At 52.7% G+C, this 15,990-nt stretch overlaps 5 protein-coding genes across 5 annotated transcripts; 2 read left to right on the top strand and 3 right to left on the bottom strand.

The window, feature by feature from the left end:
- Positions 1 to 267: 267 nt before the first annotated feature.
- TRPT1 (tRNA 2'-phosphotransferase 1) lies at positions 268 to 1,209 on the top strand (the record flags this gene model as incomplete). The annotated part of the gene is made up of 2 exons (XM_014693660.1): positions 268 to 474; positions 553 to 1,209. The coding sequence occupies 2 exons, from the start codon at positions 268 to 270 to the stop codon at positions 1,207 to 1,209; spliced, it is 864 nt and encodes a 287-aa protein (XP_014549146.1).
- A 93-nt stretch (positions 1,210 to 1,302) lies between these two features.
- G6M90_00g013750 (uncharacterized protein) lies at positions 1,303 to 2,433 on the bottom strand (the record flags this gene model as incomplete). The annotated part of the gene is made up of 3 exons (XM_014693661.1): positions 1,303 to 1,872; positions 1,970 to 2,157; positions 2,232 to 2,433. The coding sequence occupies 3 exons, from the start codon at positions 2,431 to 2,433 to the stop codon at positions 1,303 to 1,305; spliced, it is 960 nt and encodes a 319-aa protein (XP_014549147.1).
- Positions 2,434 to 2,960: 527 nt separating this feature from the next.
- Positions 2,961 to 3,965, bottom strand: efg1 (rRNA-processing protein efg1; the record flags this gene model as incomplete). Its single annotated transcript, XM_014693662.1, has 2 exons — positions 2,961 to 3,574; positions 3,650 to 3,965. 2 exons carry the CDS (start codon positions 3,963 to 3,965, stop codon positions 2,961 to 2,963), a joined length of 930 nt encoding a protein of 309 aa, XP_014549148.1.
- Positions 3,966 to 4,638: 673 nt separating this feature from the next.
- SEA4 (SEH-associated protein 4) lies at positions 4,639 to 8,015 on the top strand (the record flags this gene model as incomplete). Its single annotated transcript, XM_014693663.1, has 5 exons — positions 4,639 to 5,218; positions 5,282 to 5,911; positions 5,962 to 6,540; positions 6,604 to 6,696; positions 6,751 to 8,015. 5 exons carry the CDS (start codon positions 4,639 to 4,641, stop codon positions 8,013 to 8,015), a joined length of 3,147 nt encoding a protein of 1,048 aa, XP_014549149.1.
- A 598-nt stretch (positions 8,016 to 8,613) lies between these two features.
- On the bottom strand, positions 8,614 to 12,481 carry ppk6 (Serine/threonine-protein kinase ppk6; the record flags this gene model as incomplete). Its single annotated transcript, XM_014693664.2, has 4 exons — positions 8,614 to 8,882; positions 8,944 to 12,089; positions 12,181 to 12,367; positions 12,445 to 12,481. 4 exons carry the CDS (start codon positions 12,479 to 12,481, stop codon positions 8,614 to 8,616), a joined length of 3,639 nt encoding a protein of 1,212 aa, XP_014549150.2.
- Between the last annotated feature and the right edge of the window lie 3,509 nt (positions 12,482 to 15,990).

Here is a 15,990-nt window from a genome sequence, read left to right as displayed (position 1 = left end):
GGCTGGCTGGGTGGGACGTCAAAATCTCGGCCTCATTTTCCACCCGACACTTGCATACGGGGTTCTATTCTAGCGAGAACCAGGGATTCAAGAAGGCAAACCGACAACTTTGATTGTCTCGGCTTGCAGTCAATGGGAAGTGCCTGTCGTTGGAAACACCACTGCAAGGGGACGCTTCTCGCGAGCCCCACTTTCAACCTCAGCTTTCCGGTCGCCCAACTCGGGCCGGGCAAAATACCATACTCCCTCACACGCAGCAACAGCAAAATGGCTAGCCACGAAGCCCGTATACATCTCCAAGAGGAGGCCATACCCCGGTCTTCAAGGCCCTCTGGACGCAGGGGCGGTCGCGGCGGCAGGCCCGAAGGCCGGGAGGTGCAGCTGTCCAAAGCCCTCTCCAGGCTGCTACGACACCAAGCTGAGAATGCGGGCATCAAGCTCGACGAAGAGGGCTTCGCGCCCCTAGACCGCGTGGTACGTCTAACCCCCCCTCTTTCCTACACCACAACGCCAGCATCGTAGCTAACACTTTTCTGTTTACTCCGTCGGCAGTTGTCATGGGGCCCTATCAAATCCCTCTCCCCAAGCCTGCAAGAAGTCAAGGACGTTGTGGAAACCAACGCCAAGAAACGCTTCACCTTAAGACCTGCTGACCCTTTGGCGCCTGAAGCCCCTTCTGCGGCGGGATACCTTATCCGCGCCAACCAGGGGCACTCCCTCAAGGTTGATGAGGCGGCCTTGTTCGAGCCGATTCTGCTGGGGGCCGCGGACCTGCCGGGCAAGGTAGTCCACGGGACGTACTTTGCCTTCTGGAAGGCGATTCTCGAGTCGGGCGGGCTGAAGCCCATGAGCAGAGGGCACATTCACTGTTCGGACAGGACGCCGGAGGAAGGGGCTGTGAGCGGGATGAGGAGAGATGCGGAGCTGTTGGTCGAGATTGATATTGAGGCGAGTCTCAAGGACGGCGTGACCTGGTGGAGGAGCGACAATGGGGTGATTTTGACGGACGGCGGGGAGGGAGGGGTTCTGGAGACCAAGTATTTCAAGATGGTGACGAGCAGGACTGCTGATCTGGGCGTCTTGTGGGAGGACGGCGTCAAGATTGCCGATTTACCTGCGGATTTGAAGTTTAGAGCACCAGAGGGGAAGAGACCAGGGGGGAGGAGGGGAGGGGGAGAAGGTGGCGGCGGGAGACATAGGAGGTCATGAGTTATTCATTAAGCAAGTCTACTGCTAGTCTTGGGAGCGGGATATCCCTCCCCGCGGCCGGGCATCTCCATACCAAAAGAGACGTGAACAAATCTACTGCGTGTTGGGGGTTGCCGGCTTGGGCGAATTCGCAGCCGACCACAGGCTCTCAAACGTATCCTGCCTTCTCTGCAATTCGGCCTGCAGCCACTCTAGTACGCTCTCCGCCACCTTCAATCTCGCCTGGCTCTCGCCGGCGATGCCACTGACAATACCTAGGTCCGGGGGGATTCGCATGTCGTTCTTAAAGACAGGCCGTCCGCAGAATAAGCTATCCCCTGCCGGGTCGGGCTCAATCTTGTACGTTGGACTGCCGAGGGCCAAGCGATGGGAGAGACTGGTTACCTCTTCGAAAACAGAAGGGTTGCTGGGCGAGCGGGTGCTGGGAACACTTGTCCGCAGTGACTTGCTAGGCGTTGCCTCTGGTACAGGTGAATTGCCCGACAAGCGCTGCCGTTTGCCCAACGGCTGCACGTTCAGGGGAGGCGGAATATGCGGCTTCGGCAGCTGCAGGGGCGAAATAGCTGGTCGATCCATGCGGAGAAGTTTCCCTGGGGTTATTGCTGCTGGCCTGGCTTGGGTGAGATAGCTGAGCGCATGTTTGGCAGCAAACAGTTTGGCATTCTACGCCAAAAAGATGACCCCTGGGTTAGATGAGCTTGATCTGTTGGGGAGGTTTGTTTAAAAGGGAAAAGGGAGGGCAGTTTGAGCTCGGGCGTACCTTTTTCGACTGGAAGAATGGCGCTTGCTCTCCGACAGAGAACCCAAATCCTTCGCGTGGAAAGGATCCATGGTGTTGAAGGGTGCAGACACAACGCCAAAGTGGTTGGAAGTGTCCGTTGATGGGAATACTGGTAGGTCCCTGGTCTGTCCAGACTGGGTTGGCCAGACGGAGGGACTGCACTTTTTCTATATACACCACGTCAGCAGGGGACTTTTACTTGAAAAGCAGCGAATATCGCTCTGTAGGCGAGCAACCTTACCAATCAACTTGCTAACGTAGCCCTGATCGCTCACGTCTGGTTCTACGTTGAACGGAACAAACGCTGACAAGGCTTCGAGCTGAGGTCGTGTCATGGCAACCGGTTGGCCCGTTTTCATCTCGAGAGCGATTTGCTGTTGTACCCATAGCAGAAGTTTATCCCAGGGCACGGGAATGATGAGGTTTGCGTCCGCGGTTGTCATGGCAGGGCTCGATGCTTTCAGCTGGCATAGGACAGACAGCTTGATTTTATTTTGTTTGCGCCAGTCTCGACTAGTTGGTTTCTTTTCAGATGTCACATCCAGCAAGTGAGAAGAGTCAAGCAAGGATCGGCGTATAGGTTATGACGGTAAATTGCGCAGTCTGAGAAACGCAGTGCGTTGTCGTTGAGTCAATGTGCGTTGGGTGTGAACATTGGGAAGAGAGCACTGTGAGCTTGACCCAAGAGAACATCACATTATTAGCTTGGTGGGGTCTGGTCAATACCTTGACCCTTCAATCTTCCCACCGCTACGTATCACCGCTTGCAGTTAACACTGCAGGAAAGAAGAGAGATCGGGCCAATTTTATGACAAGTCGACTTCCAAGGTGCACATTTGACAAACGTGCCACGTATTACTTCCAAAACCACCAAACTCAGCTACCTGGGTGTATAAACAAATATATTTCCAGAAAAAAAAAACCTGCGCCAATTCTCCGGCTATGCACGTCAGATCAAAATATTTCCATGTTACATTTCCTCAAAAAATCCGCCGTCATCGTCTTCATCAGGCTCAGCAGCGATAGTTTCGCGCATAAGTCGTCTTCGCTCTCTCCGATTAAGTTGCGACTGTTCGCCCTTCTGCTGCTTGCTTGCCTTATCCTTGGCTCCGGCGCGACTTTGCTGATCATGAGCTTGTTCGTGCCCTTGCCTTGAGTCTGGTTTGTTTGAGCTTGTCCTAGTTGTTGGACTATGCTTCTTTGTGGCAGGAGCTGAGTGAGCTGAGTCGTCTGCGGATCTCCTCTCACGCAATTGCTTCAATGCTTCAGGACCCTCTTCCATGGTCTTCTCAACAACAGACCACATTGGTGGTCGTTTGGCGTCGAGTGCAGCTTTGGCTGCTGCTCGTATTTGTTTTGTCTCACTGTCGTCTTCTGCGGCGTCCTCCCCCTTGTCGTTACCCTCGGACTTGGAGTTGCCATACAAACTGATGTAAGGGTCCAGATGCGGATGATAGATTGTATAAGCCTCGTCTACCTCGGCAATGTGCAGTTGCCGTTTTAGATCATCAGCATCTTCGGTACCTGGGTTTTGTTCAATCTTGCGCTTGATCTGTTTCACTAAACGCGACGCCTTCTTTCGCTCTTCAACATGAAAACGTTAACAAGCCTCGCAGCCAGCCACAAGGGTAGACAAAAAGGAAATCTAGCCCGACGTACCAAAAAATCGAACCATGTGGTATTTTGCAATCATTGCACTCCGCCTCTTCAGAAAAGATTTGTCCGAGACGGTAGATTTGTGCGACTCGAGCTCTCTCTGCAAATCATTTTGGACATTGGCAGGCAGGTCCTTTTTGCGATGCAGCAGTCGTTCGATGTTTCGAGCACGCTTTCTCGAATACTCTAAGCTGCCCTCCTTGGCCTTGTGCTTGCCAGTGCCGTATTGCTTCTGACGCTTTGGGTTGAAGCCGTTTGCTCGCGCCGGTCTCGGTTGAGACTCGACGTCGTTGTCCACGTCGGAAAATGATCGCTTCATGCTGAGATGAAGGGGCTGCGCACAAGAGTAGGGCTTGAATGGAAACTCGGCATGAATGGTATGATTTTGTATCATGAGATCCAACGGCGGAGACTCGAGAAATACCGTGATGAGATAGACGTCTTGCGATTTTGGGACTTAAAAGAGGCGGCCAACTTTTTTTGGTGAAAGGTGGGGACTTGCATAGAGGAAAACGGAAGCTGCAGTGCTCGTTATCTTATCAACTAGTCGCTCTTCCCGCCGTGGGCACTCGAGACAGCTACTCAGCTTGTTGGCCAATCAGCGGGCCTCAATCTTTGAATCAAATCATGCCGACCAGTGCATGCGGAGGAGGTCGTGAGATCGCAGGAGCGAGTAGTATATCCAACGTCGACACGCAAGCTTGATTTCTTGGTAGACGCTGCCACTGCCACCAGGCCATTGCGCGGAGCCATGCAGCTCGTCAACAAATTCCAAAGGTCAATGGCAGCGTCGGACAGCGGCTAAGGACAGTTCCTTGGACCCAGACAACCCGTTTACATCCACCAAGCCCTCATCGCCCCGACTAACCGAGTCGCAAAGGGCAGTCAAGGCCATTACTGTCACGCCAAGGCAACTGTAGACTCTTGATCCGTTGAGTTTCTGCAGGCCAAGTGAACTCCAAGGAATTCTTGGCGATTTTTCATGCCGCAAAATGGATCGGCCGGAGCCTGGGCTAGTGAAATGGTCTCCAAATTCATCCTTCGACAGCTTTGTTCATATCAACTTACAGCATCGCGTCGTGCAACTTTACGAACCCACTGGTCATGCCAACAAGCGGCAGTTTGACTTTTCCAAGCTCAGTCGACACGATGACTTCCCTCCTCTTACGACCTACGACTGGTCCCCAGCTGACACTAGCCTGCTGGCGGTCGGCACGAGTTCCGGCATCATCAACCTGTTAAAGATTGACGACAACTCTAATGCATATGCTGAAATTGGCCTTAAAATGGCGCGGACATGCCAGGCGGTTGCTTTCAACACCACCGGTCTCCTTGCTGTTGGTCTCGATCGTGTTCGAATGGACCAAAGTCTCCACGTCTGGGATGTCAGTCGCCTTTCAGCCCAGGAGTTGCCCAAGCCGGGGTTCCCAAATGCAGCATCCACGTTCGTGGACTCTTACACCAGAGTTGAGCCAAGTGTTTCTGTGTCAAGTATCAAGTTCTTCGAGGATAGCCCGCTCACGCTGGTTGCGGGCATCAAGGGCCAAGGTGTAAGGATATGCGATCTTCGAGGTATATATACCACAATCATCGCCGTTAGCACGTAGTGAAGGGTTGAAGGCTGACACAATTTAGATCCAAGCGGGAACATCACTTTTCAAACGAAATGCAACAACAACTTGGCTATTGACTACGTTGACCAACATTTCTTCGCATCATCCGCTCTAGATCACCCTGGCGTCATGATTTGGGATCGTCGAGCCACGTCCCGACCACTTGCTTCGCATTCTTACATGCAGGCTGTGGAAGAGGATGAGCTCCCGTGGGGAGGAGCCTTGCGACTTGATAAGGTGATTGAGACTGACTCTGACCCCTTTTTGACTGAAGGCAAACACTCTCTTGTTCGGTCACTTCGATACTGCCGCGACCGTCGAGGATTGCTGGCAGCACTGTCGCCCACAGGTCAATTGAAGGTTATGGAAACGAATAAAGAAATTATGTCTATTGGCATGGCGGCACACGAGGGTCCCGAGCTGCTGCAAGTTCAGAGATCTCACGAGATGGATGTCTCGTACAGGGATAACTCAAGACGAAACGATCGCATCGTCTCCTTCGATTGGGTGACTTTGGATTCACCTGCTTTGAGGCCAAGATTGTTAGTCCTGAGAGCAAATGGCGCCTTTGATATTCTAGAGCAACCGTCTCGAACGTCAGATCATGTCTATAAGTTGGTTCCATGGCAAGCCCCCCATCGGGGTTTGGAGGGTAAGCAGATAGGACCATCAGCGATGAGTGGTGCAGCTGACATGTCTTAGAAAATTCACCATATCTTGACCTCATGAAGTTTGAGCCAGCCCAGACATCAGAGATTCTAGGGCCCCTAATTAACGAGCAAGTCCTGTCGGACGTTCCCATCTTTGGACCGGAGAAAGCTGACATCGCGGACCGCATCAGCGACGCTTTGAAAGATAGTGTCTCTGTATCTGCTACAATTGAGCATGTAGACGAAATTTCTCGGCCATTGCCAGATTCGTTCTTTAACGCGACCTCCATTACTCAAAAGTTAAAGAGCATTCGAGCATATGTCCGTGATGAACAGGCAGACCAGAAGGCAGAAGACGGACAACAGGAACAAGGAAACGGCCCCAAGCACCTGGACAACAGACCCAATGAGATATCGCTAGCCTCGAACAGCTTGGTTTCCTGCCGTGAGATTCATGAGGCCCTTTTGGGTACGTTGGCGACGGTGAAGGGCCTTCCTAGGGAAGCTCAATGCGTGGTTGACCACTCAATGCTCCTCCGGGCTAAGGAAAAGTATCTTTTTGATGCGGCAACAAACCGAACTGTATTATCCGATGACTCCTGGCGGAGATTTTTATGGGACTGGGTAGCTGGTATATATCACACCCGCCTTTCGCAGCACATGGTTGAATAGTTCGGCTTACAATTTAATACAGATGCTGAAATGGCCGCGGACGACGGGGGTATGCTCCTTGGAAACATGGACCTTAGCTATCTCGGCGTTCATTCCATATGGACAAACGATCTCGGTATATCTGTTCAAAAAATGTCCCTCAACAAAGCCAAAATTCTAACTCACATAGGCAAAAACTCCATGGCCCGCCTCGCTCCAGGCGCAGCCTTCCCTGAACCTGCTCAGTGGGAACGAGTCATCGGCCAATTCTGCAAAAAGCGCCGCCTCCCCAAATTTGACGCCGTGCCCACCAAAAAGCCTTTCCATCGCCAACTCTGCCTCGAAATCTGTAGCTGGGGCGACCCTCAGCGACACGACCCCAACGGCGTTGACCGCGAAGCAGATCCCGAGTATCCCACAGCCATCCACACCATGGTGGCTTCCCGCGCACTCTTCCGCGGTGATACCGAGCAAGCCATCTCCATCCTTAAAAAAGCCAGCGCCGTCCACCCTGAACTTCTCTTCGTTTCCCTGTCCCTGCAGCTCCTCGGCCGAGGAGGCAAAAACCTTCCCGAGGAACATCTCGAGCTCGACGACGCCGTGGCCTCCAAAACAGACCCATACCTCCGTGCCATCTCGTCCCTCATCGCAACTGGAGACTGGAGCGCCATTGCGAACCAGCGCTCCCTCCCGCTCACAGACCGTGCCATTGTCGCCGTGCGAAACTTTGACGATAGCCAACTCACCGAATGGCTCGAGCAGAACGTCTCACTCGCCATAGAAGAAGGCGATATTGAAGGGATCGCCCTGACAGGTATAACAGACAAGCTAGTAGACATATTCGCCCGCTATGTACAGAAATTCCACGATGTCCAGACAGCCACCCTCGTTCTGGCCATCGCATACCCCCGCTACATAGACGACATCCGCTGCCGGGCATGGCGCAACGCTTACAGAGCCCACCTCCAAAGACACAGGCTGTTCTTCCAACGGACCAAATTCGAAGTAGAGTCCACCAAGCGGTCCAAACGCGACGGCGTGCCGACCCTGAAGCCGCCATCGCGACAAATCGCTCTGCGGTGTGTCTACTGTGATGCCGAAGCGTCCCTTTCGAACCAGGGCGTTGCACCGCCGACGTCCAACCCGACGTTGGAGACGCGAAACCCTCTGCTGGCAACGAGCATCAATTCCGGGATAAGCTGCCCCAACTGTGGGAGGCACCTACCCCGCTGTGTCGTCTGTTTGGAGGTCGTGGGGGTGCCGCGGTCGGATAAGCCCGAAGAGAAGGAGTCTACACGCATGGCAGGACGATTTCCTACGTTTTGTCTGCGCTGTGAACATGTCCTTCATCTGGATCATGCGAGACAGTGGTTTGCGAGACATGTGGAATGTCCTGTACCCGAGTGTCGGTGCACATGTAACTTCAGGGCTAATCCAGAACTTAGCTATCATTAATGAGGAGGAGACGTGATATCCTAGCGTATTTGGAGCAAAGTTGTTTGACGGTGACTTGTCTGTTCAGTGTCACTACCATATTATATAGTTATATTTTTGGGAGGGGGTGAAAATGCTGCTTTTGTCTTGAATGGGCAAGATTTAGATACGATATAATGAACGCTTTTGCTGTCTCGCGCTCTTTCTGTACACCTATACTCATCCTTTGCTCTTTCTACCAGGTCTCAAACTGGACGAGTATTTAACGCCGTTCCCATGGTAATATATAGTGTGGCCATTTTCCAGGAGACACCTTCCAGATGGACCGCCTGCGCCCCTTCTTCCCGTTCATCATGTCTGGATATCAATTCCTCTCTGGTGTGCGCCATGTTGCACCCACATCCACTTACGCTCATTTGTCTCATCTCGATCCTGATATAAATGTCGGTCATGAGCTCTTCTATGCGCACCCCCTCGTAATTTGTGTGCTGCAAGCGGCTTCAGTTGAACAGCGCCGCTTGAAATTTGCTTCTCTTGGCTTGGAAAGCCACGTTGTCTCGATGGTCTAATTCCCCAGTCCTGTCATATCCCCTTGGTATTTCAACACCTCTATTTCAGTTCAATCAATAGCCTTACACCACGGGTGGTTTATCACCTGGAGAATGCCGTAGCGCTCTTCGACATCGCGGTTGAGCATGCGGCGAACAAGATCGATACTCTCCTCGCTCATAGTGAATGGAACTCTCAAATCTCTGTCCATGATCTCATCGATGCTGTAGAACGGGTTCTCCTTGTATACAATCGTGTACAGGAGAATGCCCAATGCCCAGACGTCTTGCTCTTTGCCACCGTAAGGTTTGCCTGCCAATACCTCTGGAGCGGCATAATCTGCGAAATACGTCAGCAAAGCAAATTTTCAGATACACCTCCCAGCTCAAAATTAACTTACCAATAGTACCCACGAAGACGTCGAAGGGCCCGCTCTTGATGTATGCCGCGCTTCCGAAGTCAATCAGCTTAATGTTGCCCTCTCCATCCAGAATAACATTCTCGTCTTTGATATCGCGATGTACAACTAACGCCTTTGCGTGCAGAAAGTGAACTGCCTTAGCCACCTGAACAAATATGCTTCGACATTCTGGCTCTTGCATGTTCGCACGAAGTTCAATGTAATCGAACAAGTCCATGCCAGGAAGTCCATGAGGAGCCATTTCAATATAGTAGTTGATATCGTCTTCGAAGAATCCCTCCATTTCTACAATGTTGGGGTGCCTGAATTCAGGTTTCCGAAGGTAATCCAGCACATGGATTTCCAAGGGGACAGTTCCCAATTTTCGGTCTCTTGTCCATGTATCAACCAGGATACGCCGTTTTGTGACATACTTCAACACGACTTTCTTGCCTGATGTTTTATGACGAGCCAACTTAACCTGCCCGTAGGCACCTTGGCCCATGTCCTCGAGAATGGAATAGTCACGAATGGTCGTTTTTCGAGCAGGCTCGGCGGCCCTGGCCGGAGACGAGCTTCCGCTGGTGCTAACTTCTGTTGGTTTCGGCTGTCTCGTAAGCTTCGCTGCTGCGTTCAGAGCCACGTCCCTGAGTTGCCTCGATAGCGTCGTCGCCACTCGTTCTTCCTTCTTCGGTGGAGAGTCGTCATCTGAAGCGATTTCCATGGGAGTGTGTACGGGAGGTGTTTGTCCTGGGGATGGTTGGTGGAGGGGTGTGGTAGTTCCCGACGTTGCAGGCGAGTCAACACTCAGGCGAGCATGGGCATGTAGGTGCCGTGAATACGTGATCCACAAGGCAAATACCATCTCTTTGTGAGAGACCGGGAAAGACTCATCGCCACTGTTTGCCTCATCCTCATCGCTTTCTTCATGGACAGTCTCTTCGGCGATATTTGTCTGCTTTTCACTCTCCACAACACGCATCTGAACGTCAATTTTCAAGTCAGACCCATCGCGATGTCTCGCAGGCAGGCCATCCGGCTGAAGGAATCGTGCTGCGGCATCAGGACGGTGCTCCTTGAGAGCCAGAAAAGCCGAGGCCCTTCGAAACCTTGCCTCAGGGACGACCATTCCGTCCAGCATCTGCAGACCGTCCTCCTGTGTTAATATGTCGAGTATCTTATCAAAATCAGGAATAAGAGAGTCAATGGGCAGTCCATCAGGTTTCTCATAGCCAAATAGGGCAGCACAAAAGACAGAATTGGAGCTCCGGATTTTGAGTGAAACAGGGTCAACAACAATAATACCGGCCATGTGAGGGAAGGTTGACACACGCAGCTCAAGTTTGCCGCGTACTTGCTCTACACTGCAGGGAATGTTAATTTGATGGGCGTTGGGGCAGGTGAAGTACTTCCTCCTTGCAATTTGGGCAAAGTCAATCTCACCAATAGTGGGATCAATGCCTTGCCGAGGAATTCGCGGTATTAGTCTTGCCACGTCAAAGTCAGACCCCGTAGCCTGAGATCCCCATATGGTGTCGGATGCTCCCGAAATGCTCTTTACGGAGCCTTCCTCATCTATTGTCACGTATGAAACATCCTCATGAATCTCCTCCAAAACCCATATCAAACCAATTCGTTTTTCCTTCACCCATAAGCTTGCAGAGCCGGTCGCCCCGTTCCTTTTCTGTATTGGAACAACATCGCCGCACAGGAGGACGCCTCTTGAGAGATTGCTGCGATGCTGTCCAGTGCCTCTAGTCGTCGGTGGATTAGGGTCACCACTGTGCACAGTCTGCGCTCGTCTTTGTACGTATTTGGATGGCTGTGAGCGTGAATTTGGTTTGCTCAGAAGCTGTGCTGTGATCCCGCCTGAACGGCCCCCAAGCAGCGTCGAGGCTACAGAAGACGCCGGGCTCTCGCGCACTGTTCCTTCTTTGACATCATCTTCAGATTCTTCGTCAGTTCGCAAGAGTTTTCGTTCCAACCAGGCCCGTCGTTCTTCCTGAACCACCTCCAAAATGCCCATTTTACGCACTTCAGCTTTTGTGACACCAAACACAAGGCAGGCCAAATCGTTGGCTGCAATGATGGTCCATGGTGGTTTAGCCTCGGTGGTAAAAATGGCTTGAGCGGCCGGCACCCATCGGTTTGTATGACCATGGGGAGTGGGACTCAGCGCACTTGGGAAAGTCTTTGTAGGCGGCCCAGTGTAGGCTGTTGTTGTTGTTGGCGAAGTAATTGGCTCTTCATACATTGGCTGGCCTGCCAAGAATGGCTGTGCCATGGTATCCATGAGCTTATCTTGCAAGGCAATGCCAAGGGTATCAGTCATTGTGCGCTTCAAACTTATAGGCCGGGAGGTGGGCTTCGCCCTTGGGTCTAATTCTTCGTCATCCAGCCTCTCGTCGTCCCCAATTGAAGTCAAGGCTTCGTGTTCCAGCTCTGGAACTGCGGGGAGGCTCTCTACGCTAGCGCCATCAGACGTTTGAAATCGAACGAGGGGCGATTTCGGGGCCTGAATCTGCGCGGTGAATGGCGAAGCAGAATCAGATGCCGTGGTGCTGGTTCGTGAAAGCGGTGGCATGAATTGCTTCTCGAAAATGTTTTCACCGGTCACATCGGCTGGTCCAGTCAGTGGTGCAGCTGTGACTGCTGCTGGATCCGGGTTCGGCAAGTTTCCAGCCCCAATAAGCTGTGCCCTCGCAAGGAGCTCCAGCATGTTTTGGGTATCGACATCGCCTGTGACACGAGCGTGGGCGCTCGCGAGTCCAGCCTGCGTCGAGCTCATGGGCCAACCCATTCGATCTTTCATAAAGTCCATGGAACGTTTCAATACAGTCTGCCTATTATGTATAAATTCCTCGGACTGATGAGCAAAGGAAAACGAGTGTAGGGACTCGGAAGGGAATCGCGACAAGTCCTCGGAGAAACTGGGCGAGGCCGGCCCTGCAGTGTGCTGCATACTGGCGGTGCTCGCCAGCATGGCGCTCATGGAGGTTGAGCGAGACAGTGCGACGACGGAAGGACTTCGGGATGAGGCATTCGAGTTGGGCATCGTTGGAGCTCGAGAAGGTGGGTGCTGCTGGCGAATGCGCCGTAGTCCAGTGATTCCTGCACCATGTTCATGGTCGTTGATATGTGAGGGCCTACATTCGCAGGACGACGATGAAAGCTCAGCATTAGTCAAGTGGTTTCACAGCCGATGTAAAGTTGGAGCCATGAACAGACAGGTCGAACCTTGTGAGTGCGTCATATTCCATGGCAGAGGTCGGGGTGCCCCCAAATGACATGCGGTTTCGGCTCCGGTCGACCGTCGCGTCGGCGGAGAGGGCGAGATTGCCGGTGCTTCGGTTCTTTGGCAATGACAACGGAGGCACTAGTTTGCCGCGTCCTCGATCCCCCTCGCCGGTGCTATCATCGGTGCCTGCAATGGAGGAAACAACACAGTCAGCAAAGATGTGGTTGGTTGCAGCAGTAGCAGTCCTGGTGGGTAGCACATACGGTGTTGTTGTTGCTGCCCGCCATGCATCTGCAGCATCCTAGACGGCGAGACGACCTCGCCGAGCAAACACTGACAGAGGTATCCGCGGACAGTGTCGACGTAGCTGCGAACAAGTGGCGAACGGAGACGATGCCGCTGCCTGATGAATCGAAAGGCTTCGGAATCTGTTCGTGCTCTGAGGTCAAGCCCGGCCTTGCTCAGCTCAGCTCAGCTCGAGGTTCAATCGTGGGTTCAATCGAGGGGTCCCGCGATGAAAGCGGAAGGGTGTTGGATGGGCTGGTCTGGTCTGTGGGCTGGAGGGAGGCGTGGACCATGAACTGTACGAAGATGACCAGTTCGACCACTTGGAGCCTAAGAGCTATCCGAGTCTTGCGGGCGGAGCAAGGTCAGCGGTTGAGAAATTGGAACGCTGGCGCCAGAGCTAGGCGGCTATTCGATAATCGGAGGCGGCAGCTCAAGACGCTGCAAGCCAGATGACTATATTTGGCAGTAGATGGTTCACGGTCGAGGCACAGCAAATGAAAAAAATATATATAGTAATAATAATAAAATGGCCAAAGTTGTAAGAATTTTTGACGCTGCTGGGGCCCTGCGGGCGGAGGTCTGGCGAGGGTTGTTGGCGAGGGTTGATTCGATTGACTGCAAAAACCACAGACTGGGACATGTCTGGTCTGGTCGGACTCAAGTTGACGGCAGACCAGGGTGAGGCGGGCACATGCTACTGAGGTAGGTACGATGTAGAGCACAGTGCTTTTGACGGGTACTTGCAGCCACATGTGCAGGCCCTTGGTGCTGTCGAACTGGTCTGGTGGGAGAGCTTAGCCACTGGAGGAGCCACATACATGTGCTAGGCCGCCTTGAGACGCCTGAGATGTTGGGTCAAGAACCCAGAGCAACATAAGCATTCGTAAACGCACGGCCAAAAGACTTGTGTCATGACGGACGGCTGAAACCTTTGCCCACATTAGTGCACATTGCCTTTTCGTCTTGTCAAGGCACCTGGGGGCCACGGCATGGACATGGCGTCTCGTCATTCGTCATTGCAGACCGAAGTTTATCTTGGCCGGGACAGGATGGTCGCAGTGCCGTGATCAACAACACGTGAATGCTTCCAATCTTCCCATTTATCGCCGCTCGCCGCCTGGTGTAATGCAGCTGGGTATCCTCCCAAAGCCGCTCGGTAGTGGGACTCCTGCCAGAATGGTACATGTAGTATTTGCGGCACCAAGGGGATGCATGTTAAGCCTCAACAAATATCGCGGGAATAAGCTGGTCATATTACACCCGTCTCGGGATTCCCAACACCACCACGGGTAGAGTGATGCATTGCTTGCACTTTTACTTGTCCAATTCCGATATCCTCATGCTATTACGGAGTAGATGATGCGCAAAGTGTTACAGAACTGCTCAACGTGGATTCTGCCAATGCCACGGTCTTTTTCGTAAGAGGTCCCGGGTAGGATGATGGGGTTGCTAAAGAGGGGGGAAAGAGAAGAAAAAAAGGTTGCCATGGACTGCGCACGAGGAGAATAATCAAGATTCGTTATTACGGAAAGCTTAATTATTTTAGTACATTGATTACAGCTTAATTACTTAAGTATTTGGCAGACATGTCATGCGGGGCTGCGTATTTAGTTAATCTTATTCACTTAAGTACACCCATTGTACGGAGTAAGTACATATGTACTTAAGTACTTACTTATGCTGGCATGTGCTTGGCGGCGGAAAATTATGGTTTTGGTGGTGATGGTAAAAGTCTGTTCCCGACAACCGGAAAGAGCTCAGCCGAAATCGTCATGATATAAATTACCATGGCCATCTTTTCGCCGCAGACTTTGAATTCCACTTTGCCAAACCCTCGTATACACGGGAACTCTGCTTTCACAATACATATTCGCGGCATTGATATCTACCAGACCCCACACGAGCCATGATGGTGTCATAAATTACTGCCTACTAGTACACACTAGGTAGTCAAAGACTCATCCTTCTCTCGTATGACACATTGCGATACACCGAGATAACCCACAGAGGCTCAACAGCAAACAATCCACCTGTCAACGTTGCTTCTGTCACCAAACGCAGTCATGGCCGTGCATCCGTGCCATCTTGCGGTGTAACGCCGTGTCGTCGAAATGGCCCGGCGCCAGCCATGGGAGGATTGACACGTCGCCCAGGCCTACCTTAAAATCAGGGACCATTGTCACCTCAGCCAGGGCAGGGAAACCAGGACGGCATGTCAGTTCACGATATGCGGGGTATGGAGAAACCCAGCTTCCTGCGAGCAGATGGCTGCATGGGTGGCACGGTGGGACAAGAGACTCGCCAACATGGAGAAGTCTAGAAGTTCTCGACAAACCCCGGTCGTCATCGTGGGCATCCCATCCCGCCAGTAACTAGTACTACCTACCTAGCGCATCCGCGAACCTTCAAGCACAAAGGGTCCTTTTCAATGCTGGACTAGTCTATTACTAGTCGACAGCCCTGGGCCATCTGGCAGACTCTTTGGCAAGGTATGTATGGAGAACAGACGCATCAAATAAGCCCTCATGCTGATCCGCCTCGTCCGTCCACGCAGCCGCAACGAGTCAGGCAATCACGGTCGTAAGTAAGTTTACGCACCAGACACTCGGTTCCCGACGACGTGCCCGTTGCGTAACAAGGAGCGGCAAACTGCATCATCACTCCGTCCGTCGGCCAGACATGGGGGGCGGCATGGAAGATCTGCCGGTGCAGACATCCCCCCCCCCTGTTCGGTTTGGACAGACCTCCGGCCTTGAAAATCACCATGGAAGAGAGAAGAACTTGCTGCGGGCGTTCCTGGCGGCGTTGGGGGATTGGCGAGGAGACATGGCCGAAGCTATGACAGCCCCTTGCTTTTTGTATTGTGCCACCGAGGAATGGGAGTTGCACGCGGTCAGTGGCGGACGCCAAGCAAGCCTGCCACCAGGCTCGAAACCAGAGTCTTGCATCTTCTTGACGGGAAAATCACTCGCCTTGACCCGGCTGGCTACATGTTTAAGTGCCCACTTTGTTTGCGGACGTCTTCGGTGGACGGTGGAGGGCGAGGCGCTAAAACACGCATACTACTACTCCGTACATACATGCATGTATCGACATTATGTCAATACTACCAGACTACATACAATGTACTGTAGACAGACAGGGAATGGGCGCCGAGGCGGACCAAATAAACGCATCACCTTTTCACCATTTTGCGCACTCGGGCACACACTAGCACCACCAACACATGCGGACCACGCGAAGACATGGACTGCACATGTGAGCCAACTCGACTCAATGGAGCTTCCAAAAGTGAGGTGCCCCAACCTTGAAGGGTCAACTGGCCCCGCCGCCTCTTCTTAACGGTCCCATCCACGCCTTGGGCGAGGAAAGAGTGACAAGTTTGTGTAGTGCTGGTGTGGCGGCGGTACGTCTCCCAAGTAGAGAGATCTACATGTCAGCATGTATTAGACGACGCAGTTAATACGAGGCTCAAAGTCAACAAATGCCTCTCACTCGTGTCCGAGCCGCCGCCGCCGCCG

The sequence above is a fragment of the Metarhizium brunneum genome, chromosome 1, assembly GCF_013426205.1.
Source record: "Metarhizium brunneum chromosome 1, complete sequence".
Lineage (NCBI taxonomy): Eukaryota > Fungi > Ascomycota > Sordariomycetes > Hypocreales > Clavicipitaceae > Metarhizium > Metarhizium brunneum.
Note: the sequence above shows the minus strand (reverse complement) of the source record. Positions and strands in the feature narration are given on the sequence as shown.